The sequence below is a fragment of the Cinclus cinclus genome, chromosome 5 (genome assembly GCF_963662255.1).
Source record: "Cinclus cinclus chromosome 5, bCinCin1.1, whole genome shotgun sequence".
Lineage (NCBI taxonomy): Eukaryota > Metazoa > Chordata > Aves > Passeriformes > Cinclidae > Cinclus > Cinclus cinclus.
The window spans coordinates 61,783,581-61,810,328 of record NC_085050.1 but is presented as its reverse complement, the minus strand read 5'-3'; the positions used below and the strand labels follow the sequence as shown (position 1 = coordinate 61,810,328).

General features: G+C 35.6%; 1 protein-coding gene across 1 annotated transcript in view; it reads left to right on the top strand.

Annotated features, from left to right (window-relative positions):
• Nucleotides 1-26,748, top strand: part of LRBA (LPS responsive beige-like anchor protein) — a 364,271-nt gene that overhangs the window by 249,824 nt on the left and 87,699 nt on the right. The window contains exons 44-46 of the mRNA XM_062493665.1: nt 13,393-13,533; nt 14,720-14,839; nt 24,703-24,855. Coding sequence (XP_062349649.1) covers nt 13,393-13,533; nt 14,720-14,839; nt 24,703-24,855 — 414 coding nt within the window. The remainder of the gene's footprint in view (nt 1-13,392; nt 13,534-14,719; nt 14,840-24,702; nt 24,856-26,748) is intronic.

The following is a 26,748-nucleotide window of genomic DNA, read 5'->3' as shown; positions in this document are numbered from 1 at the left end:
AGAAGGACTATTTCATTTTACAAAGTAGAAGTCTCTCTTTTTATCTACAAAGACTGTGTGCACTGGTCAGCAAGCAGGCTCTTTTTCTAAAAGGTAGCTTTTATGGCAAGTGGTTGGCACGAGGAGCAATATAGCTAATTAGTAGAAAAGGTAAGGGAGGGTATTTTAATTATAGTTTTTTTTTCTTTAAAGTCTTACATAAATTGGTAATTTGCTACTAAAAATATCCCAGTGGAAATATGGCAGGTTTAAAAGTTTTTCCTTTCAGTTTGCAATTGATTAAACTAAACACAGGTCTGTGAAAATCTCCAGAAAAGGTTTTATTACAGATTTAGATTTTCAGCCTTAAAAAAGGTACTGTATAGTCAGCAAATATGTATATATATGTATATGTATATTTATATTTATATATATGTATGTATATATTTCAGTGTGTATGTATATTTGAAGACTATACCCTACCTTTTATGTGTGTATATGTACATAAGGGAATAATGGTCTTAAGTCCAAATCAGAGATTCTGAGGTAATCCAAATATGACCACTGAGGTTGTTGTAATATTTCCTAATAGTGTTACATAATACATAATAATATACACAATTTGAGTAAGTCATTAACGCTAAGATTTCTTAGAATGTCTGCCTGACACAGGTCTGCGTTCATGGGTAATCCTACACATATTTTATATTTTAACAAATCTTTAAAAGGTAAATTTATTTTTAAAGAATCTTTTCTTTGCGAAATTCAATAAATGTTGTTTAATACGCCCCTGGCCAGAAAGTATCTGAAGGTAGTTTGCAGCCAAAAATATCTATCACCAAACTAGTGTACTCTTGTGACTTGCACTTAAATCAGCATTGAAAACTTAAAAGTAACATCAGCCCTGTGTAATTTGAGTTAGTATATAAATTAAATGTACTGATCATTAATAAATTCCTTGGTGATGACATGATTTTTGCAGCCTTATTTTCCATTAACTTTTGTTAAGTGATGCTTCCGCATAGATCATGTCATTGCTGAAATAATTGAAGAAAATGAAAAGTACTTCTGAGAGGTCTCTTTTTAATTGTATTTTCATTTGTAAAGAGTCAATTCAGTCAGCACTGTTGTCCTGGTCTTTCTTCCTTCCTGAAACAACATTTTTTCTTTATTTTAAGTTAGGTACAGCATTTGCCTCCATTTGAGAGATTGGATAGCAAACCTGCTCTATTTCTATGTGTTTTTTTTTTTTATTAACACTGACTGGTTATATGGATTCTCTGTTCATGAAAGTCATCTTTGAGGAGGATTGCTAAGTGTGCTTTCAGTTCTGAGGGATCTTTCCATTGCTGGTGCTGAGGGAGGACATTACTTAGATTGCATCTCTATCTATATTCAACCTTCTCAAGCATTTGCTTGGGAGCTGGGAAATTTAAACAGCACAGAATTATTGTAGATATATGTATTATATGCAGAGATATATATATATATACATGTGTATGTATATATATATATCTATATATATATATATGCATACACACACACACAATGAGGGTCTTTATGCCATACCTGTTTCAAATAAAGCAATTCAAGTTTTAGTTACTGTTTTGGCATTTCTGTCAGTACCAACTCCATGTAGCTTAAATGTTAAACTTTGTGTCAGATGATAAATTTGTGACAAATATCTGGAAGACCTTGCTAATATTCTACTATGAAAATTTGTAGATGTTCTGTATATCATGATATTTTCATTGTAGCACTGCTATCTTGGGGGCAATGCTTCCAAATATGCAATAATTATGTGCAGCAGCATGTCTATGCTTTTGCACTGCTAAAGGTTTTTAAAATATTTAAAGATATTTCTCTTAAATGTTTACATGGTTTTAACAGTCATTTATTCCCTTTCCTTATGCAAGCCCAGAAACTCATCACAGTTTAGTGCTTCCACTGTGTATGGCAGAAAGGAAGTCAGGTCAATATTTTGACTTCTTTTTTTTTGGTGCCTAAGACAATGAAGAATTTACTTTTTAAAAATTATTTAGAAATTGCAAGTTAAGTGTCAGATCTAAGTAACAGTTTTTTGAATGTGTCAGCTAGGAGTCCACAGTCGGTACAGATTTAAAGAACTGCAGAGTGTAGGTTAAACCAACACTTTATTTAAGCAACTTCTTTGGCACCGTTTTGAACATCAGTCACACAATGATAAACCAGAGCAACTGAAATGGTTTGTGGTTAATACTGCTGTCAGCCTGACGAACCCTCCTGACAAATGCCAGGAGTGCACTGCCAGTCTGTTACCCTGCTTTGACTCAAGTGTTTATTCCTTAAGAGGTGACTATGGTTTGGAATGAGTATTACATATTATATTTATAGCAGTATATATTTTATTTATACAGCAGGCACAGTTTCCCACCAGAACATGTGGCTTTTTCTGCATTACTTATGTTATTCATAGGCACATTCTGTTCCTTATTCAGTGGAAGCAATAAATTGCATTGTATTTCTGAGCTTGGATAAGGAAAGAAAGTAGAAGTAAAAACACATGGCAAATACTTAGATACGGAGGTATGATTTTATACTCTCAAAAGTTTGTTACAAGATCTTGCTGTATGCAAGGAGCTGTTGAGAATTTTCCTTTTGTAAGGCACAGCATTTGTGCAAGATCATAAACTGACACTCCTGGTAGAAGAAATTTATGCTACTCTTAAATCTTCTTTTCTCTGCACTGTAGCTACATGTGTACATAATAATATTTTTATTCATATTTTTATCTGTTCCATGCAATATTTGCTAAATCATCATCAGTTTTATGGAGGCTGTTAGGTATGTAATGACTTCTTTTCCAGTCAAGTGTACAAAAGCAACAAATAGCTCTCACCTTCAGTGAAGTGAGCTGTTTAATTGGTATGTGGGAGCCACTAATATAAAACACATCTTGACAGAGAGAAGTAATAGATTTTTTTTTTTTTTACTAGGAAAAATTAGAGTAGCTTTGTTGTTCTGATGTCAGCTTCACTGTTGGGTGTTCTTCAGCATGCCAGCCTGAATTCTGTTACAGGGTGCCCATTTCATGAGCAAAAATGCATTGCACATAAAACTTGTGCTTCATATTTTCCCTTGTGTGGAAGCAGATTGAGATGGGCATGAAATTTGCATAGTTATTTACCTCTTGGCAAAGAGATAGAAACTAAAAAGTAGTTTGATGTGAACCTATTAGAGTTTTGCAAATTTTTAAAAGAAATTATTTTGTCTAGAGAGGCATCAAAACCTGTGCAGATACTCTGTAAATCAAGTACTTTTGTGTAGGAAATGTAAATTACATTTTATTCAGGTTATGTTGAATATACACAAAAGGAGTGCAGTTAAAACTGTTGAACTCACCAGGACTCAGTGTCATTCTAAGCATAAAGTGTGTCCAAAAATTGGACATTAAAGGAGGACGAGAGGAACCATGTGAGAAATAACAAGAGTGGGTGTAATTGCAATGACTTTATTTTAATAAGCAATTAGATTTGGAATTTAGGGGCTAAAACTTGAGAGGCTTGGTTCTGCTGGGCTCAGCACCTGTCCTTGCTGCCTTGTCATTGGTATTTCAGGTAGGAAATTTGTCATCTGTATCTGTGACAAAAGACACCACTTAGTGAAAAAGTATTCTGAAGTCAGACAGGATAACCTCAGAAGGAAGGTACAAATATTCTTCCTTTCAGCGCCCTTCAAGTGAATCCCTGCTCAAAATAGGACATTACAGGAAACAGAATATTTCAAAATTTTTATTGGGATCTGTGGTACTTATGAGAAGGTCCATTAAATTTTCTAGAATTTTGGATATCTCAAGAAACAGTGTTAGAGGTATTAAGGCCAGCTTGAATGATACCTAAAGTACAGACATTTTTCATTATTTTATATTCTGTTTTGGATTTTGATATTTTTAGTATAAAGTATATATTATCAGATCACCCCCATTTTCAGACAAGTTTTCATGCTTTTTTTGTGAAACACAGTTTGTTTCTTGGAGGAAAAGTGCACCTCATCCTCTCTAGAATGTGGGTTGACAGACCTAAACATTTGACATAACCAGGTTGGGAGAAACTTTTAGGAGAAGGGAAGCATACAAACTGGAAGTTCTCTGAGCAGAAACTTTTTTGTGTTGGTTCCATTTAGGAAACAATAAAAGAGCAAAATCTAGCTGGGAGAATGAAGACCCTCTTTTCCTCATCTGGTTTCTTTGCTCTCTTCAGAGAGCTGAAACATGAAGGTGGGAAGAGAATTGTAAACACTGTCTTTGAAGGAAGATGTGCAAAATTATTAAATTCACATCCCATGACGGTGCTGGAACTTTAGGACTATTATGGGCTTTCTTTGTTTAGATTGGATAATCTGTTTTGTAATTTGAAGCAGTACAAACTGAAGTGTTGAGTAGTCTGTTATATTCCCTTGAAAGTTTTGACTTAATAACATAATTTTCCCCAGTTCTAAATGGGGAAAAGTGTTTTTGTGAAACTCTGGAGTGCCGTGACCCTCAGACAGATGCCGCCATGGATGAGCGATAAAATGGGTCGATGATTCTTTCTGACAGCTGAGCCGATGTGTTCTATCATTTCCGGAAGCACACCTGCCAAAATTGGGAGACAAAGCTGCAAAGGGCCCCTTGGGTCTGTGGCTAATGTGCCACAGCCCTCTGTCCCTCTCTGTCCCTCTGTCCCCCTGTCCCCAGCCCGTGTCTGCAGCACCACGGACAGGGACGCTCCCAGAGCGAGCCTCGTCCCCGCCAGCCCCGGAGCCTGGGGTTCAGCACCAAGGACAGGGACACCCCGAGACGATTGCGGGGGAAACCGCAGGGGCGCAGCTGCGAGGAAGAGAGATTTGTTTAAATGAAATACCTATTGGGTTGTTAAGGCCGACTTAGACATGGTCCTTAGAGACACTCGATTGTTTGGATTTTAGTGTCAATTTCTGGTTTTGCTTTAAGGATGGAGATTGAGTTGATATGTTGATTTGTTGATTTTTATAATAAACAAGTGATTTCCATGTATTTTCTAGCAACCATGTTATTTCCATAGTGATCTGTTTCCACACGACTCCTGTGGAGACCTGCTGAGGCTGGTACTTGACCCAAATGTATCTCTGAGATGATTTATCAAAACATACTTTCTGAAATCCTATTCAATACAGATAGATTAAAAAAAAATATTCTGGTAATTTATGTTGCTCTGTGACAGTATTATAATCATCCTTTTATAGCATCACCTTTGGGGTTGGCTATTCTCTGTGTCGTACCACCTCCTCTAAAGAATATTACAAGTAGATGATAGAATGCATCTCATTGCTATTCTTACTTGCTCTTCCATGCTCTCTTCTCTTCCCACCAGGGGCTTATTTTATGAAGTCACAAGAAGCACACTATTTGTACTTCACATGCAGATATCTGTTTCTAGGATCACTTAGCTATCTTCCAGCAATCCTTGAATTATTTTTTTTTTAGCATTTATTTAGGTATTAGAGCAAAAGCCAAGTTTACAGGATCAGAAAGACAAATTTTAGTAACAAGCCAATTAATCTTAATCTTGCTTTGCCTCAAGGAGGAGTATTGTTTGGAATGCAGAAATTCTCAAAGATACAAAAAACATAGCTCGGAATTACCTATGGATGTTCAAAATGACATTCTAGGTTTGTATCTGCTGTTATTGTCCATCTTGCTGTTGTTTCAGTTTTAGGTGCCTTGGACATATGTCATCTTCCAATTGGAAATGAACTGAGGGAGGTTCATGACCTTTTAAATGATCACAAGAAACCATGGGGCACGTGTCTGGTCATAAAATCTACTAGAAATCAAAATAAAGTAATTTCACACGTCTTGGTCATAGACATTCTAAATGTGTGTTTTCTGTCTTCCTAATGCAAAGCGAATATTATTCTCTGTTTATGGTGTCTCTTCCTTTTTGTATTCATACATTTAAACTCAGCAGATTGTGGACTGCCAGAGCACACATCTGTGTAACTCAGATTTCTGAACAAGCATGATGGTGGCTAATTTAAAAATTGCACTGTTGTGGGAAATTAATATGGGATTTACCCCACCTAACTGGAGCTGTCTGAAACTGAGTTGGTCAAACTTCTAAGGAGCAGGAGGCCTCTTGGGGTCAAACGACAATCCAGGCTTAAAAATAATGGTCAGAAAATGAGGTCATGGTAAAGTAACGATAATCTTTGTTCAAGGGGGAGTTTAAGGTAGTTTCAGGCTGTGGACTTACTTTGTTGCCAGCATCAGATGATCTTTCCAAAACTCAAACATCAACAAATAAAAATGTAGATCAAAAGAGGGAAATCAATACAAAAAGATTACTAAGAAAAGACGGTATGATCTAAAAATCTTGAGGTGAATAGTTTTACGAGATTAATGAAAATAATTTAGATACCATATCAAGCCAGTCACTTGGAGCTGTCTCAGAATCAGAAACACAAGGTTCATTTCCAAAGTGGAGCGGTCGCTGACATTCCAAAAGTTTGTTTCTGTTCAGCATAGATGCTAATCTGAAAAAGAGTGTGAAAAGGGAGCTGATGAAACCTTCTGACAATGCTCATCTGTTGATGGTGTTGAAGGTGATGGCTGACTAATCAGGAGATTTTATGAAGCAGGGAATAAGATGATGGATGAATTCACCTTAGAAGCAAAGCAATGCATGTGTGAAACAAGATACATTGATGGGCTCTTATCTGACTATTTGTATTCAGGATTGATATAATTTGATTGGAATAGTTTTATGAAACAGTACAGGTTACAATAAAGTAATAAAAAAAAAGTAATAAAGTAAAAAAAAGTAATAAAGTAAAGCTCCTTATACATTCCCAAGTACCCTTTTCTAGCCTTCTGCTGCTCCTTTTCTCAGGCTTGGTACTTACATATGATACAGAATAATATGTATTTTGTGTGCCCTGACAGAAATCTGACAAAAAATGCAAGTTTGTGTCAGCTTTGGTCTTGAGGTCCTGTGATCTTAGTACAAACAATTATGTTTTTAGTTCTGATTGTCTTAAGAGGATTTGGTGTTAGGTACAACGGCTGCTGTTTTCTGTGGCTTGTATGATGCGTTGGCAGAAGAACATGGTCTGTGAAAGGAAAGCAAACAGAGAATGTTTTCACCTTCTGTTATGACTCAATTGCATGTGGCTTCTCAATCCTATTTCTCAAAATCCATAAAAGTATTGTCTGCTTGTTTGTTTGTTTGTTTGTTTGTTTTTAAGCAAGTGAATAATAGTGCAGGATTTTCTTTCACTTGACGGGTTAAGTCATGGAGAGTGCATGGAAATGTTTGCTTTTAAGTGGCAGGATTATTTTCTAAGTAAGGCCATACTCTCCTCACTGCCTGCAAGAAGCTGGATTTCCCTCATGATTCCCAGGGACATGCAGCTTCCTTTCTCCCTGACCTCTTGGAAATGCACAACACACAACAACTGTCTTCAGTTGGGCTTCCCAGCAGTATTAGGGGGTAGTAATACCTCAGGTACACAGTGTGTGACACATTCCGTTGTGCTGAACATCTTATTAAACCTTGCTGTGCTTCATTAGCATGTCCTTAGTTTGCAGCTCAGCAGTACATTGTTTTGCCATTTGCTACAGGTGGTTGTAATACCATTTGATTCTATTGCTGGTAATGGGACAGCATGGAGAGTTTTCTTTGAAATTCAAATTCCTGCAAGATTTTAGGTGACCTGAGGCATATCCTGTCACTGCCATATTGCTGAAATATCACTAATATGGTGTAAGAGGGTTTTCTTTGTTTTTTTTTTTTTTTTTTTTTCCTTAACCCTATCTTATGACCTGTACTTTTCAACTGTGAACTTTGGGAATCTTCTATGTTTTGAACCATTAAGTATTATTTATATTGACATGTTCAGACATTCCAGTCATTAGACCATCTTTAGATCAGCTTTTCCTGACTGTTGCTGCTGTCTCAAGGGAATATGCATGCTCTTAAAAACATCTGAAATATAAACCATATGTACAATACTTCTAATCTGCATGCACATGACCATTTTTTGCTGATACTCCAGCCCTTTATTGCATTGTCAGTTTCATAAGAATAGAAATTAGAGTATTTAAAAGTTTTTAAAGCAGAATGTAATGATGTGTTTATATCAAAATAGGTAGAGTACACTCGTTAAAATTCATAATTATTGTAGTTTCAACATTGTATATACAAGAAGTGTTCACCTATTGAATTCCTAATTTCACATGTAAAGCACATGAAAGACAAGTAGCTGCTTGTGTTCTTAAGTGAGTAAAATATCATTCACAATTAATAATAAAAAATAACATGTAAGTTCAGAATTATTGTATATCACTGAAATGCTTGGAAGAATAAAAACGTTCTGTCAAGTTCTATCTTTTAGGCTTAAGATAAATTTTGATTTACCCAAATTCATATATCCCTCTCCTAGTCTAGTCTTTGATGTAGGTTTTACGGGGCATCTGCTGTGAAACCAGTGATTTTTTTTGGTGAATGAATTGGTAAGGACTGTTTTTCTCCTTGATAAATTGTTTCAATTTTTTAAATCTTACAGCTCAAGGACACTAAGGTTGATCAATGGGGGCAGCTCAAACAGTTCAGCAGATAATTGTGTTTGTTGTTTTCTTTGGGATATGGCTCTTTAATGAATTTGAGTTAGGTATGTATTGAAGGTAAGATGGAATCTCTAAAGAAGATGGGACCTAATTTTTAAGAAAATTTCTGAGAGGAAGAATGGTGAGGCCTAGCAGTCAGTGAGAATAGGTTGAGAGGGGAAAATAGCATTTTTTGGCTATTCTCAGACCCAGAAATGACAGATGAGAGAGTAATGATTTACATTGTATGAGTTTATTCCCAGATATTTCCCAGCTGACCTAAGTGAATAAAGTTTGGGTTTAGTTAAACTCTTGCATCTTGTCTTTGTATCTCTGTTTGGGAAAAATAAGTTTTACTCAGTGATCAGGACGTTCTACTGACAATAATACAAATATTGGCTAGTTCAGTCAGTTTTGTATTGGTGATACATAGGGTAACTATGCAAGGTTTGAGTGCCCCAGAGTTTTCAGCAGTTGTTTATGGAGAAAACACTGAAACACTGAACACATTTTAGCTTCCTGAATGTTAGAGGACATTGATAAGTGAGCAAGCAGAGAAATCTTAAGGGTGGAAGAAATGCCTTGAAATGGAAGACCTGAAGAGCTCCACTTGCTATGTTTATTAAATGTTCTAATTATAGTCTGTAAGTATCTTTTAATTCAGAATATACTGGCTAAGTAGAGACTCTGTGCTGTGTCAGAGAGAAGCTTAGTAAGATCTCTTCAATAAAACACCAGTAAATTCATAACTAAACTGAAAGACATATATTTTTTAGAATGAGGGTAAGAATTATCAGAAGAAAAAGCTTCCAAGAAAAGTAGCAGATTGTCCATGTACTCAGGAGTCAGATGCATTTCTGGAAAGCAGCTTGGCCAAATACAGCTTGTGCTGTAATCAAGTATAAATAGTTGGACTCAAATTCATGTAATGCAAAGGCATTTAACCTCTTGTCACACAAGCTCAAGGCTAGATGAGATGACCTAAGGGTCCCCCTGGTTATTTAGGCTCAATATGAAAAATACCAGTAATGAAAACCAGATAGTCATCTTGAAAATAAGATGTATGGGAAACAAACATTGTACTTGGCAAGGATGCTACCAAACATGATTCAGTAATACAGGCAATTGTATTCACAGGAATACAAATAACCTGGTTGTATGTGGGCAAGAAAACAGTGTAAGAAATCATAAGGAAAAACACTTTTTCTTTTTTTCCCCTCTTTTTTTCTTTTTAAAAAAATCTATTTCTTTTTTTCATAGTGAAGTTGTGAAGTACTTATAATATGAAAGCACGTTAGATAGGAATCTTATCTTCTTAAATGTAGGACTATGAATAGTCATATTGTAATTCTTTCTTTATAAGACTTCAATCTGTTTATTTAAAATCATTAGCAATTTTCCAAAATTTATATATTCTTGAACATGAATGATAGATACCAGGAAAGATTCTTCCCTCTGAAGAGGAGCAGTGAACATTCTGCTTTCTTCTGTTGGGTGCAACAGGGCCTCTTCTGGAAGCAGAGGTGACATGGGTCAGTCTTCCAATGTCTGGCACAGAGCAAGAGTAAGAACTAACAAATAAAACTGTACACCACAGTGTCTGGACATATTTGACAGCAGTAGATAATAAGAGTTAGTGTGTTTTCTCAGTTATTTTTCAGCAAACCATTTTTCTTTGTTATGTTTCAAAGGAGGCAAGCTGGCTTGGTCCAAAGACTGAGATTTACTATATGCAGTTCTTGATAAAAATGTTATTTATTTTCAGGTATTCCTATATTTGAGACTACTTGAAAAAAATAATATCAAATTAGTTGTTTCGTTATTTTTTTTTTTTTTTAAAGATGGCTTTTAATTTTCATAATTGTAGCGCATGTTGTCACACCAACCACTTTGGCCAAAGAACAGGTGATCATGCCTTGGAAAAAGTGGAAACAGAAACTACCTTACCCCAATTCTTGCCCCACAGTGAATGAATACTGTCTTGAAATCCATACACATCATTCATGTTTCCAATATGATTTGTAAACTTTGCAGCCATAAGTGATTTTTTTTTTTTCATTTTTACTCCTGTAATCTCATCCATTGTTTTTGCTCATTGGAATTTTTCTCTCTATAACTTTAAATTTTTCCCTCTCCATCTAAACAAACATTTTTTATTGGTGAACTTATATCTGATTTTCCTCTGGGAAAAGAAATGCTGCAGATAAAATACGTTCTGGGGTCTCAGGGTATGATAGCTTTTCAGCTCATTCTTCCTTAGAGGTCTGTAGCTATAGGGAAACCATGTTGAGCAGTGTAAATTTGTGGTCTCACAGCTATCTAGCACAGCTTAGTTTAGAGTTCCTCTTTTCCCCTTGGCATTTACCCACAGGGGAAGGAATACAGTATGTAATAATGATTCCCTGTTAATTTTGAGATATGAAATAACTGAGAAATTTCAATTAATTTCTGCTTTTTTCTTTATTCTGTAGTTAACTGTGCCCAGTGCAGTGTAACACAGTAGAATCACCTCATCCTTAGAAGCAGTTGTCAGAAAAATATGTGCCTGCCTGGTAGAATGTATTAGCCCAATACATTGTCTCCATTTTATTATGAAGCTGCTGGGGAAGCTGTGATATACAGCACTGTCATTACAGATCTATTGTTAGAAGGGCTCTACAGTCTTCTGTGCACTGCCATTAATTTATAGCAGTAAACAATATGTAGCCCTCCAACTGCAGCAAAGCAGAATCTTTTAATGAGGTGGATGTTATTACCACAATAAATCAGTGCATTCGTGTAATGTATAATTCAATGTGTGTATTCCCACTGTAACTTCTCTGAGTAAGCTGATAGTGTATCATTGTCAGTGCACAGCTCCACAGTTCTTTTTTTCTCATTTTTTTTTTCCCCTAAGCTTTTTTCATTTGGGGACTTTTTTTATTTGCTTGCAAATAAATGTGACATGTCTTGATAGTTGTCCTGTTGCAGGTTTCAGAAACCAACTGTAACAATAACAGCTAAAATCAATACTGTGGATTCTGGCTATATAGATCTCTGCATTATACCTTTTTTTATTTTTTGAAAAGAGAATGGAATCAATTCTAATTGGCTTTAGCTTTATATTCAGGGAATGTAATTCTATAACTATTGATTTGGGCTACACTCATTTGGAGAGTAATAATAGAGGCAGATAAAGAGAATACATATAATGTTACAGAACCATACAGCACAACACTGTTCCTATTTTTAATTTGTATAATTTGTCTACCAATGACTTTCTTTCTTCTTTTTCTCTCTCAAGCATATCTGAGCCTTTAGGGAAAATCAGTACAGACGGAGATTCCAAAATGGTTCTTGTAACAAAGAGACTTCTTGGAGACAGTTTCATACTTCCCTGGAATAAATTTGCTAAATCAGATAAAAATCCTTTTATACAGGAACAACTTCTTTTAAAGGGTTATATTTCAAATTAGTGAACTGCAGAAATAGTAATTAACCTAAGATGTTTTTCTTTATCCTACTGCAATCTGAAAGCTGCTCTAAGTAAAAAAATCTAAGATTAGATTTTAGGTCATTCAAAGATCTAATCTGTCCTAGAAGAGAAGATACTTTGAAGCTTGTATGCCAAATTTCACGTGAGCTGCAAAGAAGCAGTTATTTGAATAATCATGTTCTCAGGAGCAGACAGAGTTTTTCACTTGAACTCTGCTTGAATTAAAGATTAGGTTACTGACACTTTTGTTCAAGGACTTTTAGTTTTTCCTCACCTTGTGTTGTATTCTTAAGTATATTTATTCTTGAAGAAGAGAGAGAAGGAAATATTGTTTAATGTTTATTCTTTGCTTATATGTGAATGCACCCATTGTCTGTACAGATGAACATAATTTACATTAATAACATACCAACAGTGTGCTCAATCTGTAACAAAATTGTATTGCATGCATATTTTGCATTTGTATCCAAAGATATTTTAGAACTCTTACAGCATTTTACATGTGGAATTGCCAAGTTTGCTTTTGGGTTTCTCAGTGATTTGTGTGACCTACACTCATGTTTTTTCAAATCATTTATACAAAAGTCTGCTGAGGAAATGCACAGCTATAGATAGCAAAATATTATGTTTCCTACTTTTAAATAAATCCCTGGGTGTTTATATTCTAGGTAAGCTCTGAACAAAGAATAATAGTATTGGTCAAAGTGTGACAGACATTTTTAGTCATACATACATTGTTTCTTTTATATCAATGTTTTATATAGAAATTCTGGTCTTTCATTTGTCTATTTCAAAGGTTGAGATTCGATGAATTAAGGAAAACTTGTCTTGAGGTAGTAAATAGAAAGCATAAAAACAAGAATAGTAATGTCAAAATTCCAAGTCTGCTGTTAATATTTTCTGCCACCCCATCAATCACTACTTTTTTCTCAAAAAAAATCCATCCAAAAAAATGTTTCTCAGTGTTGCTTACTATTTGCTTAATAGTGTATCCAACATGCACACATACCCACAGGCACCCAAGTTAAACAACACTTTGTCCCAGACATTCCACTGTGAATTGGATGGAGTCAGTGACTTGAATCAGCAGTAAATGGAGCCTGTATTAATGCAGAGGAGATTTTTCCAACCAGCCATGTATGTGTGCATGGAATCCTGGTTCCAAGTACACAAATCTCCTCAGGTGATCCGACATCTGCTTTTTAAAATCATCAAACCCACTCTTCCCCCTGTATGGCAATAATTCTGGTTACCAAAAAGAGCAAGGGGAGTATGGTGTTACAGTATTCACATCAATCTTATTTGCTTCATGAGTTTATTTTTACCCATCTTGCAGCCTGTTGGAGCTTTGAACCCAAAGAGAGCAGCATTCTTTGCCGAGCGATACGAATCGTGGGAAGACGATCAGGTCCCAAAATTTCACTATGGCACTCATTATTCAACAGCAAGTTTTGCACTCACGTGGTTGTTAAGGATTGTAAGTACATCTTTTAAAAATGCTCTTCCTTTAAATGATAATGAAAAAAACAAACATCTAAACTAAAGCTGAATGGTATATGAGAGTGCTGAAATTTTCTAGTAATTGCAATCAGTAGCATAGGAGAAATGTGCTCCAAAGTACAAGCAGAAAGTTTCAATTTTTCTGGTACAGACTTTTCAAATCAGTAAAACCTTTTCTTCTAAAAAATCGGTTTTTATTGTACGTACTTCTTTAAACATGGTTAACTTCCCTTCCTTGAATATTTTCTGACTTGACCAAGTACCAAGCACTTGTGGTTCTTAATTAATGTATTTCATTTTGCCCTCCTAATGAATGCGAGTTGGTTTCTGATGATCATGTAGTTCTGTAATGTAAATAATTAATTTTTAAAAATCTGCTACATTTTATATGGAAGTAACTTTGAGCTGCTACATATTGATAATGTATTGGTTGAACAGTGTATTTTTCAATAAAATTGAAAGGCGATTTATCTCCTGGGAAGTAATTTCTTTGGGAAGGCATTAGCAGCACATCATTAATTAAAGCTTGTTAAAATGTACAAGCATACATAAATCCTTGAAGTAATTTGTAGTGCTTAGCTAATTTCAAGCAATTATCCACTAATATGTGCTTAAGTGTTTTTTAACTAAGAGGAGGCTTTTAAATCTTCCAAACATTTTTCTAAATCAAAAATTATGTATGAAACAATAACAATTATAAAGCTCTCAGTATTGAATACTACCTTTTAGATTAACAGATGACCTTGAACAAAGTAAAACACATTATTTTTGTTTTAGTAGTGCTAGTTTATGCTAGTTTAATAAATATCAAAGGCATCTGAGCTTTTTCGTGTTGTTGAGAGCAATTTGTGTCACAACTGACACAAACGTAGTTTCTACTTCAACCTTTGAGTATTTTCTTTTGGTTTTATTTGCTTTTCTTTATCTAAGTATGGATGCATGGAGTAAGTTTAAAAAGCATTGTATTGAACAAAGAAGCATCAGTTTGTATTTCTCATTCTTAAATAATAGAATTAACCCTTTGCTATTAATCATGTGTCTGCCAGAAAAATAGCGTCATTCACAACCAGACCCCAAAAGAATTATGAATTCCCTGTTGTACCCTGAAATTTCTGAAGAAACACTTTTTTTAAATTATTATTAACCTTTTTATATGTATTTAGGAACCCTTCACAACACTTTTCCTGAATCTACAAGGTGGAAAGTTTGATCATGCAGATAGGACTTTTTCCTCTGTTTCAAGAGCGTGGCGCAACAGTCAGCGTGACACTTCTGACATCAAGGTAAAACATTTCCTGAAAGGTGTTAATGTATTTTATACTGCCTCTGCCTTTACTGTAGCTGGGAGTGCTGGATGGAAGGAAGAAGACTGGGAGCTATCCCATCATTTGGGAAAAGATGCAAAGGACATGACACGTGGTTTTACTTTGGTCAGAATATTTCAGTGAATTCTTCCGTAGAACTATAGCAAACATTTTTAGCCCTGAGACTGAAATATTTTGAACTGGGGAAGAAAACAAAGGAGACAAGGATGCTGGCAGTGGAGGGAAAGGTCAGATCCAAGTGAGTAGATTAATATCAGAGTTGGGTTTTTTTAATGGAAGGAAGGAAGGATGGAAAAGCATAATATGGAGAAAATCAGGGTCTAGCTCAAGGATGTCATGCAACCAGCAAGAGTCTTATATCACACAAAATCATTCACTCACTCTAGTCATGGTGAGCAGACAATTTAGGAATGCAAAAATGGAATGCAAAAATTGTCAACTCACAGTGTTGAAAAAGGGGTGTCTTTCTTGCATCTGTGAGTACCCACCAAGAGAATCAAAGGCAATCAGTGACTAGTGGAATTAATACCAATTATTATTTAATTATTAATTATATTAATTAATAATTAATTAATTTTTCTACAATGTATAAAAAGATATAATGTCTATAAGAAATTGGGAATAAAGATTTTAGAAATTACAAACACACTAGATTTTTTCAAATTAATTGGTCATTATGGGCTTAATTTCCTTGTAACCTGCAAGAATGGCAGATGGAATTTCAGAGTGCATTTTTGGGGTTTTTTTTGAGAAATGGAGAAGGAGAAAGATATCAGTAGAGGACAAATCAAGTATTTAATATGGAATATAAATGGAGCCAAGAAATTATGAGGTGAGTTTAACTACAATCCACAGAAAAATACTTAGGGAAATAAACAGACTGTGTTTAAGTGCCAGGAAGATAGCTTGGAGACAAGCAAATTAAACACATGTTTATCAAGAAGAGATTATGTCAAAGCAATCACAGTTTCTGATGAGAAAAGGTAACAGACCTTATGAGCAGAGAAGAAGCAGATGATGATCTTAGTTTTTTACATAGTCTTATGAGTGAGCTGGGATTACTCTGTCTAAAAGGATCCACTATATTTGGAGAATAGCTACCAGCAGTTCATTATTAAAACTGAAAGATGTACTGAGGGAAATTCTTCTTGATAATAACAGGTTAGGCTTCGATTTCCATTGATATTAGAATGGGAGGTACTGGAAGTGTAGTGAAATTGGTAGCGCTTCTTGCAAAAGGGAAAAATTATTTTAGAAAAATGTCAGGTGAAGTTTATTAGGGAAAAGCGATAATTATAATTTGTGTGCAGGTTGTCATACAGTTATAACACAAGGAATAAACCACTGGGGATAAAAAAAAAAAAGATTTAGGGTTCTAGTACATCACCAGTACAAGTAAATTAACAGTATTATGGTACGTGGTATTGCTCACAATAGTGAGTTACATTTCATGAAAGACACATCAGCAGGAAATAATGGAACTTTCAAAATGTGTGACAAAAATCTTCACTTTTGCCCAGCTTTGATTTGGTCTGAGCTAGAATATTGCACCCATAGTTGTAGGCTAGTTGGAGAGAATCCACACTGGAACAATCATAAAAATGCAGGGTCTTGGGAGATAAAATGCAAGGAAAGATTGGGTAGCTATGCTTATTTTTCTTCTAAAGCAGAGCAGATTGAGGAGGAACTTGTGTCCTTCTATTGTACAGAGACTGCTGTTAGAAAAATAGGAAAAACATTCTGCTGCCCATGCTGAATAGGATAGGAATTAATGGTCTTAAATATCAGGGAGATTTTTGCTAGAATCAGTTAACTTCCTAACAGAAAAATAAAAGCAATTAATGTTTCCCTGGCAATCAGTGTAGGGGGTGTTTTCAGAAATGCTTAGGTAACTTTTGGAAATTATATATGTGCAAGCTGGTACTGCCTTTAGAGGCATCCCTACTGCAAAAGGTGAATTCTTGGAGTTGCTTACGGCTTCCTGGGACTGTGAATTGCTGTGAATTACATGATGCTGCTGTGAAACATCTGAGTGAGTGTAAAGGTTGACTACAGGAGACTATTAGTGAGATTGGATGAGCAGCCAGGAAGGGGGATGAGATCAAGATATCCATAGGACATAGTTAAAGAATTAGAAAGGAAAATGTTTGAATGTTTCCATCTTCACTGGAAATACCTGTATTCCCCATATTTCATTACAGCTGTGGAAACCAAGTTTCCTGATACTTGGTGCTCTACCTTGCATGTGTTTGTGAAATACATGGCTAAATGCAGAATACAAATTCTACATGCAGAAGTGCAACATTTTAGCCTCCTATTGCTTGAATGTGTTTAGTTGACACTCTTCATGCATGGAAGAGCCTGAACAAAGTGGAACACGTAATTGTGCTCCTGTAGCTATTAGCAAGTAGGGGGCACAAAGGAAAAAGAAGGGTTAGTTCCTCTTCCAGCTGAAAAAATGTGACACTTAGAACCATTGATCTGGTTACAAGAAATGACTTCTTGCTTCTCGTGTGGAAAGAATGAATGCAGGTATTGATGCTGCTGTCCTAAGATTATTGTTAATCTTGGTTGGAAGGACTCTTCGTTACAGGGTGGACTAACAGGAGCTGGCTTTGGAAAGAACTCTTGCTGGCTGATATCACTTCAGCAGAGAAAGCTAAAGCATATGTGTGGTCACAACCAATCTGTGTCAATATCCTGGGAAAACCTTGGATCGATGATCAAAGCACAAAACCAGTGCTCCTCTGTAGAATAACCTTTGCTTGAACTTCACAGATTTTGATTTCAAGAGGCGATATGTTGCATAAAATTCAATTTCCTAGCTCTCCCTATCCATTTATTTGAGCAATGCAAATTAAATATCCTTTGGAGGTTTGCTAGTGTCTCACTACCACTCTGGCATTATTTACTAATTAGCTCAGGACTGGTGCATTTAAATGATTAACCATGTGTTTCTAAGTTAAATATTTCACTAAAGAATACTGAATGTATTTCAATTCTATGAGAGTACCACTTGATATTTTTAAAGTACTTTATAGGCATGACCATTAACTCAATTACTACTTAATTGATGTTATTGGTGCAAACAATCGTGATTAGTTTTGTTAATACCACAGAAAAAGCAGACCTGGATAGCCTGGCAGTATTTGTCTGCACTTGTTCAGAGGTACTTGTTCCTTCTGGTTTGACAGCTAACCTGTTGCAATAAATGTATTTTTCATTATATTTACAACAGCATAATTGTAACCCATGTTGCACTTTGCATGTATTTTCCCTTTTTCCACTGTAGCTTACTGATTGTTTTCATGGTTTGTTTTTGTTTTTTTTTTCCCTGTAGTGCCATATGTACAGGTTTCAAGATCATCTGAAATCTTCTTGCTGTCCTCCAAACAGCTGTGTAGCCTTCTCAGTGTCAGCTGGAATTTTACTTCTGCTCCTTCTATGCCAGGCCATTAATGAGATTATTGACTGGTATTGAGAGCAGGGCAGACTCCATTACCATGTCCTCCCAGTCTGACACTGAACTATTGATAACTGCTCTTGGAATATGGATTTCCAGCTTGGCTACTCCCACATTCCTGTAATCCAATCTCATTTCCATTCTCTAGTTTGCTTGTAGGAATGTCATGGGAGACTGGGGCAGTCTCAGAGGTCTTTCTCAAAAGTAAAACAACACCTTACGTCTTTTTCTTTCAACATACACTTCTGCAGCTTCATTTTGAAAAGAAAATTAGATTGGTTTAATGTGATTGATCTTTTTCACAATTTTTAACCAAGCTACAGTCATTAGTATAGAGCTATGTACTGTTCTTCATGCCTTTTCCTCTGCTGCTTTGTTTTTTTGTTTTTTTTTTTTCATATGCTTTGGGTTGCTTTTGGTGAATTTGATTAATTTTGTTCAAAAAGAGATGCTAGGAGACCATAATATTAAAGAAAACATTATTAAACTCCAATGACATTGTTCTAGACTGTTCTCCCATAAAATGGATGCTAATTTGTGAAATCCGGGGATATGACACACAGTTGTGGCAGCTATTGTAAGGCTGGGGGCATGGTACTGAATATCCGAATTTGTATTTCACATAGGTGTGTTTGGCAAATTATGATCCCCATAGTATAAAACAGCTGAATTTAAGGCACAGAAATGCTGTTTCGGCAAGTTCGCTTTATTGTAAAACTCATTAGCATCACATAATTTTAGGCAGTTTTTCTTTAAAACAAGCTTCATGTTTAAAGTCTCAAAAGTTACTAGAATAAAGTTGCTGTCAAACTGGCAACATGACCTTTGTATAGGAGAAATTTCATGCCATAGTAGTCACAAAAAGAGCAATGACCAGCAAAATTCAGTAGCAAGAACCTAGAAATTCAGATTTTTAATCAGAAACTCCGTATTTGGTGTACTAAAATGTGTAACATATTTAGGATGCAGATATTTGGTTTTCATGAAAGACTTGGTTTTGTGTAAAATTATTGTGAGATCCATAACAGGAAAGTATTTCTCTGAGTTTTAAACAAAGAAAGGAAATATATTCTAAAATCAGTCAGATCTGTGCATGATAATCTGTAGGAATTTCAGTAGTTAAAAATACAGACTTCTGGATGTGTGGATCAGAAAGGTCCATCTGTGGTCTGCTTCTTTTATAGCCAGCCATGTTTTTATTGAAAATGAAGCAAATAGTTGCAACGTCTCTTCTGAACTCCTTGTGTAGGTGTTTAAATAAAAAAAATTTAGAATCAATTATGGATGAAGTCCAAAGGAGAAAGAACGCAGCTATGCATGCAACTTTTTCCTCTTTTTCTGTCAAATTAAGCTGAATTACCTGGTATATAAATATGGTCAATCCATAACAATTGAATACTTTTACTTAGATTCTAAGTAAAAATTAAAATAATTTGTAAGATGTATACGTACATATGTAAATAGAGAGAGTAACAGGATTTAAGGTGCTTTAAAGATGTGGGTTTTCATCCAATGAGATATTGACTCCATAAAATCTATTTATTTATCAATAATGAATCAGCTCTTAATTGTGGCTAACATATGTTTCATTAATCTACTAAATAAATATCTGGACTTCTTATAATTCTCTTTGCTTAATTGTGAATTACTGAGAAGTTTAATATTTTTCATAAGCTAGAAAATGTTTGAAATATAATCACTTAGAACTTTGGAGTGAAAGAACCACTTAAACATTGTTAAACATTGACAGAATTAATTTCTTCATTAATTACCTTTAGAATTCTAATGGAAGCCTGCCAAAGTATTTTTCTTAAAAGTTGGCAGAGTTTTGGGCAGTGTCTTAAAACAATTTCTTAATTGACAATTTCTTCTTGAGAAATAATACACATACAGCAGATGGAGGGAAACTCATGGGTAGTTAGAAATTATACTTCCCAACAGTCTTGAAAATAATTTCATTGAAGTTTGATGAAAAAATGAAATTTGAGTTAATTTAATAGATTAGTATATATTTCTTGAATGCCATTTAAGTCTCTAACAGAAGAAATAAGGTGTGGCAATACGAATAAAAGTCTAGATTTCTAATATGCATTTTTATTATTCTGTTTGACAGGTTATATATAGGTTATATATAGGCTTAATATTGCTTAATATAATTGTGAAGTAATTTCGTTTGAAAATTTGGTATCTTATAAATGTTTTAATAGGATTAGGGATCTGTCATTGTTTCTAGACACCTCTGGAGATCATATAACTGTGCTTTAAAATGCATCAGTTATTTTCTAAACAAAAGAAAAAATAACACTTAATTGCATTAATGAAACAAAGAATCTGGGGTTTTTTTAATGTTGGCCTATATAAAAAGAAATTACTACTGTTAAACTGACATCCTGTTGATATTGCATTTTTGTAAAAAAATATTTTTAGTGTCTGTTCCTTAGGAACCATTGTTTTCATGTGCTGTAGGGCAATTTTTGTTTGAGAAAAATTGTACTTTAGTTGTATGTAGGATTTTATACATATTTTACTAAGAACCCTGATATGGCAGGTTTTTGGGGTTTTTTTAAGTAAATGTTGTATGTTAGATTTATGTTGCTATTGTCTGTGAGCTCCTTCATCAGTTGTAGTGAAAAGCATGGCAGAACAACTGAAGTATTGCTTCCCATAAGGATGTCTTGTCTCTGCCTTGTAGAAATGGTGAATTCCTGCAGAGAAATTTCAGAAAGTAATTTCCAAACACAAGTCCTAAAACAAGAGTTTCAACAAATCACAGAGATGTTTTGGCTTTGTCTGTGAAATTTAAACAAAAGAAATGTGGTGTATTTTTACCATTTCTGTATGCATGCTGAGGCCTGAAAATTTCAGAAGGGACTCTCTCAGCAGAGTTAGAAAAAGTATGGAAGCAACCAAAATTTTTATTTGGAAGGGCAAACCTGCAGAGGGGACAAATCTCAAGTGATTAGAATCCTTTAGCTTGCAAAAAGAGACCCCTGAGAAGGAATGTGATGATCATGTAGGTGTGTAGTACCTAGAAGGGTGCACAGAAGGGCAAACAAGGAACTAAACATATACTGGGTTTTGCAAGGTGGGCACTGGGACCATCCACTGGAGGTGTCAGGGAGCACTTTTAGAACAGCCAAAGGAAAACCCGTGCAGACAAAAGTGCAATGTGGAACCCATGCTGAATGATTTTACAGATCAGAAGCATGGATGAGCTCAGAACCATTTAGCTGTAAAAAGCTGACAGAATATCCATGCAAAGGCTGTATTTGCCCTGTGTTAGTCCAGTCCTTGCCACTCTTCCAGGTGAGATATTAAAGGCTCCTTCATTCTGGCCTCTCGTGTGTGATCCTGCATCTTCGTGTCATGTTTGTGTGAAAACATTTAGTAACTCCTTCCTGCCGTTGAAAACATGCAAAAAGTGCATTCATTGATTTTTTTAACATTCCTGTGTGTCCAGGAAGTTCTGTCATTTTTGGAGCTGCACACCTGAGTCAGCATCTGCTGCCTTAGTGTCAGTCTGTGCATGTGATTTGAAGATTTTAAGAAAAAAAAGGACCCTACAAATAGAGTTGAGAAGCACTGTTAAGGACTGCAGTTGCCAAATGCATGAAGAATATTTATTTACTTGATCAAAATTATTATTTTGTAATCAGCTGTTTTTGCTGGTTTCAGGAAAAACTGCTTTCCTTTAACTAAAGTTATCATTTTCACCTGTATAAAGTCATTGAAAATGGGCTGTAAATAGAACTCGTTTCCAAGGGCCACATGCATCTGTTTGCACTCCCTTTTTCCGTGGGTAAATGCTAGCACATGGCCAAGAAAAGAAAATCACACAGCAAGGAATCTCCTTTTGTGGACATAGATCATAATGGTGACAGTGAAAAATTTTCTGAAAACTCATTTCTGGGGTAATAAAAGCTTTATGAAAAGTTTCTAATAGTCAAACTAGTAGAAATTACTGATAATTTTGAAGTTTCCAGCATATTGTTTCTGTGTAACCTAATGAAAACAATGTGTTCTAGAAAGCCAAATGCTTTCTGATCTTGAAAGAAACTAATGAATAGCTGTACAGATACATATTTAAAGAAGAAATAAAAGCATTGGTAACATATGTAATGAGCTTGTATTTTAAGTGTTCAGAGCCCAGGGTATGGTTTCATATTTGTGGTGCTGCTATCCAATTAATAGTCCAGTGTCTCTATTTTTTCTTTGCTGTTTTTTGTGATGATAAAAGCTATAGCAACCTCAGCGTTACTTTATTTTTTGCACACTTTATTTTTTACAGCGTTTATCCTTGCTACAGTCTCATTCTTTCACTTATGCGGTGAAAGTTTGGAATCTCTTTTTTATCACCAACTTGTGGAGCATTTGGTACAGAAGCACATTTTTACCCTAGTGAATTAGGGGGACTGTAAACAAAAAAGATGTACAATTGAAAGCCAAGCAGCTTTCACACAAGGATGGAGGTGATAATAGCTTAATTCCTGCTTGATCTTTCCTGTCTTTGCCCTGGCTACTTGTCTTGACCTTGCCTGCAATCTGCTGACCTCCTGGTTGCCCTCAGCCCTTTGGAAAGCTGCTCATGCCATAGCTGGCCCAGAGGGGCTATCTGGGAGACCACTGAGCCACTGAGCCACGGCAGGACTGCGGCTCAGATCTGATCCGCACAGCTTCTGCCGTGCCTGCATCCTCCACCCACGGTAGACAAAGCCACTGGGGCAGTCTGTTCTGTTTAAAAAATTTTGTTTTCCTACTTCTCAAGTGACTTGCAGTTTGCGCTTGCTGTGTGGAAGACCAATTTTACACCACTCATTTGCTATGAAATACACTTCCTGAAGCAATTACGTGTATTGATCCTTTCTTTACAAAGGAAGTAAATTCTCTAATTTAGTGGCTCATTTTTTCTAAATCCATCAAATTGCCAGGTTTATTGGGTGTATTTAAGTCTCAACATCAAGTTCCAGAACAAAAAACAAACAAACAAACAACCTACCTTTAAAATATCGGGCAGAAATATGTGTATTATGTCTTTATGGTTTTTTTTTCCCTTAAATGTTATACCTGGACATTGAAGATATTTTTATAAAGCTGTGTAAATAAGGTTCTACTCCCATTAACTTAGGAAAATTTAAGTATTACCTACTGTGTATTTTATAAAATGCATGGCAACTTAGGAAGTTACAGGTCTGTTTGTAAAACAAGGAAACAATCCACTTATCCAGGAGAAAATCCTTATGGGTTTGAGCATCATTTCCCTTCTTAGCATGTTATGTTCAGTTTTGCACTAGAATGTATCATTTTCTACTTAATAAATTTTTTTGTTTAGCCATGACTATTACTTTGTTTCTCTGAGAAGACTTGGAAATCACAATTCCTGTAGTGTTTCTCCTCAGCCATGGTAGCTGTGCCAGCAGAGATGCCAGAGCAGGCCAGCTAGGGAGGCATAAATGCTGAGCTCTAGTCCTGTTCAGCACACACCTGGAACATCAAAAAACATCACTTGATTACAGCAGATGATCCTGACGAGGAATTTAGTGCAGACCTTTTGAAATCCCTGCCTTTTTTTCTCTTGTGTGTGAAATTTTGCATGGTTCTTCCCTGTAATTTACAGACTGGAAGCATAATTGCATAAATGAACTTTATGTGAAAGAAAAATATTGACTCAATTCAGCTTTGTGGGGTTTTTCTCTGTTTGTTTGTTTGTTTGTTTGTTTGTTTTTATGGAACATATCGCATAACTCCAGGTATTTTAGGATTTACAAAAAAATTATTTCTGGGTGCTGAACAATCCCAGGTAATAGCCTAAACATTAGGTTCTTAGATCCTTTACATTAGGGAGAATTAGAATATAACTGAGTTTCACAATTTTTGTTATTAATATCTATGTTGTTGGTTTCACCCAACTGCCATTTGTGCGTTAGGACTTTAAAATGTGTATTGTACTAACATGTGGAAGAATCAGTTTTCCACAACTTTCTACCATTGTTGATTGTCTGTACCTTTCCACTAAATGTTATCTATATCATGTGATGTTTATTACATTGGTTTTATAAGTTTCTCTGTGCATAATATGCAACCAAAACCAATGTTCTGACATTTTTGGTTTATAGCCTGTTGTGTCTCAGTTCTTTGTCATGTTAAAGCATGCTAAGGAGTCATCATATGTACAGGTTTAAATTTTAGAAAGTGCAGAAGGGGAATTTCTCCCTTCTAGGGAAGGAGGGGGATGTCTGTGGGAGAATTTTGTATATTCTCTTAGCTTAACTCCATCCTAATAATTTCTTTTTTTTTAACACGACACGGTGCTTCCTCTTACAGGATTTATAATGTGGCATTGTTTGTCATTTATCTACAGGAATTGATTCCTGAATTTTATTACCTCCCAGAGATATTTGTCAACAGCAACAGTTACAACCTGGGAGTGATGGATGATGGAACAGTGGTGTCTGATGTTGAACTTCCACCATGGGCCAAAACCCCAGAAGAATTTGTTCGCATAAACAGGCTGGTAAGAGTTCTGTCTTCTGTTGTCCAGTCACTTTTGCCTTGCAGGATTCTTTTGAAATAATTTGGATCTTTGCCTGCAGTATGTATTTATGATTGACATAGGACTATGTCTGAAATTATCTGAAGATGCAGACTTACAAATGTAGGAAGAAAAAAGGAATATAGTATTGCTTATTTTTTAGAGATCTTAAAAGATGTTTGTGTAGTAAAATATGCAGCTCTTACCCTATGTCTATGTCAGCTCTTGTGGTTCTAAAGAGCTAATAAAATCATCACTCAAGCCTTTACAGAATACTTGAAAAAGCTTGTTTAATCACAAAATTATTTGTCACTCTGATGGCTTAAATGTGATTTTGAGGTTTCTTAATTTTAGTGTCCATATAACTCCCAAGAGGCATTTTCAAACTTCTGCCACCTCTTCCATTTTTATCATTAAATTGATATTTTTCAGAGACTTTTTTACAAGAAAATGAAACTAAATTCTCCTTTGCCTGTTTCATTCCCAAACCTGTGTTAGTGTTCTCTTCCCTGTTTTGGGAAATGCAGATTTTAGCAATGCCTGTCTTTAAGGTACCCTTTGGTTAATGCAATGAATTATGGAATAACTGTTATAGTGTCACTGGTGGTGTTTCAGCACATTCTCAAAAGCTATGTTAGGCTCTTCTCAAAATGAAGCAATTCTGCGTTGATGGCACTCTGAAATAAATAGCAGAAGCTTTTCCTAGTGAATCTTGAAATATGAGGCTGCAGTTTTCATGTGGTAGCCAGCTAACTGGGAAATAATGAATTTAGGCATGGAAGCTGTCAAAAACCTTTCAGATACCAGGTTTATCTACATCCTGATATTCCTAAGTTAGGAAATGGGAATTGAAAAACTTCTGTTGTTGATGGCACATTGGACTTCATAACACTGGAGAACGTTCACATCAGAAGAAATCTGTGGTTCAGAAGTTAACTGGAATGTTTTACACTGCACTTTTACTGGTGACATGGTACCATGGTTTTCAGAAGTGCTGTGTGGCCTAGATTCCTGCAGGCAGGGACACATACACCATAGTAATCACAAAGAATGTAGGGGTAGGGTGGGTTTAGTATTTTCCTTCATCCGTATGTATGTGCAAATTTTATTTAAATGAGATATGAAATACAGTAACATTTAGCAGGACTACTTGGCAAATCATATTGAGGCTCAGCTTTTGATCTCACAGTTTTGGTGATAGTTGATAGGTAGGGGAGGTAGCCTGACACCTGTGAGCCTGGCATGTGCTGCTGCTTCAGAATAACCTGGGAAATGCAAAGCTGTGTTCTTGAGCAGACTTGTCAAAGGCACAGGGGGGCCTTGATCTCTCACAACTCTGGTGCTTTAGCTTTTGTACTAAAATATACTTTTACTCTGTTAGTTACAGTTCTGGCTTTCCCCACTCTGAAGCTATTCTCAATCTCCTGCTTCCTCCTTGTCTAAAATGTTAGCTCTTAATTTTTTTCCCCTCATTTCGAGCATTGGGCCAGGTTTTTCTCACTCTCACCTCTGTGTATGCTCTGACGTACCATTCCCTCATTCTTCCTTCATTTCCTAGTCTGCTGCTCGTGTCTGCCTTTCTTGCAGCTCTCTTTGATATTTCTCACTTGTGCAATATTCTCAGTATGAACTTCTACAGTTTGGAAGTACTAAATGGACAGAAAAGAACTTGATTCTTTTTTTTTTAAGGCTTAAGCTAATTACAGAAGTAAGAAATAATTTATCGAGTGTTGGTATTAGAATGTGCCAGACATCATCCAAATGAAGTCCAGTGTTACCAAAAGGGTACCTAGAGCTGTAGGTCCCTGATACTGTTTCTGTAATTAAGATACCAAGTTTTGGTCAGTCTGGTAGCATTAAATTTAAACCTCTGTG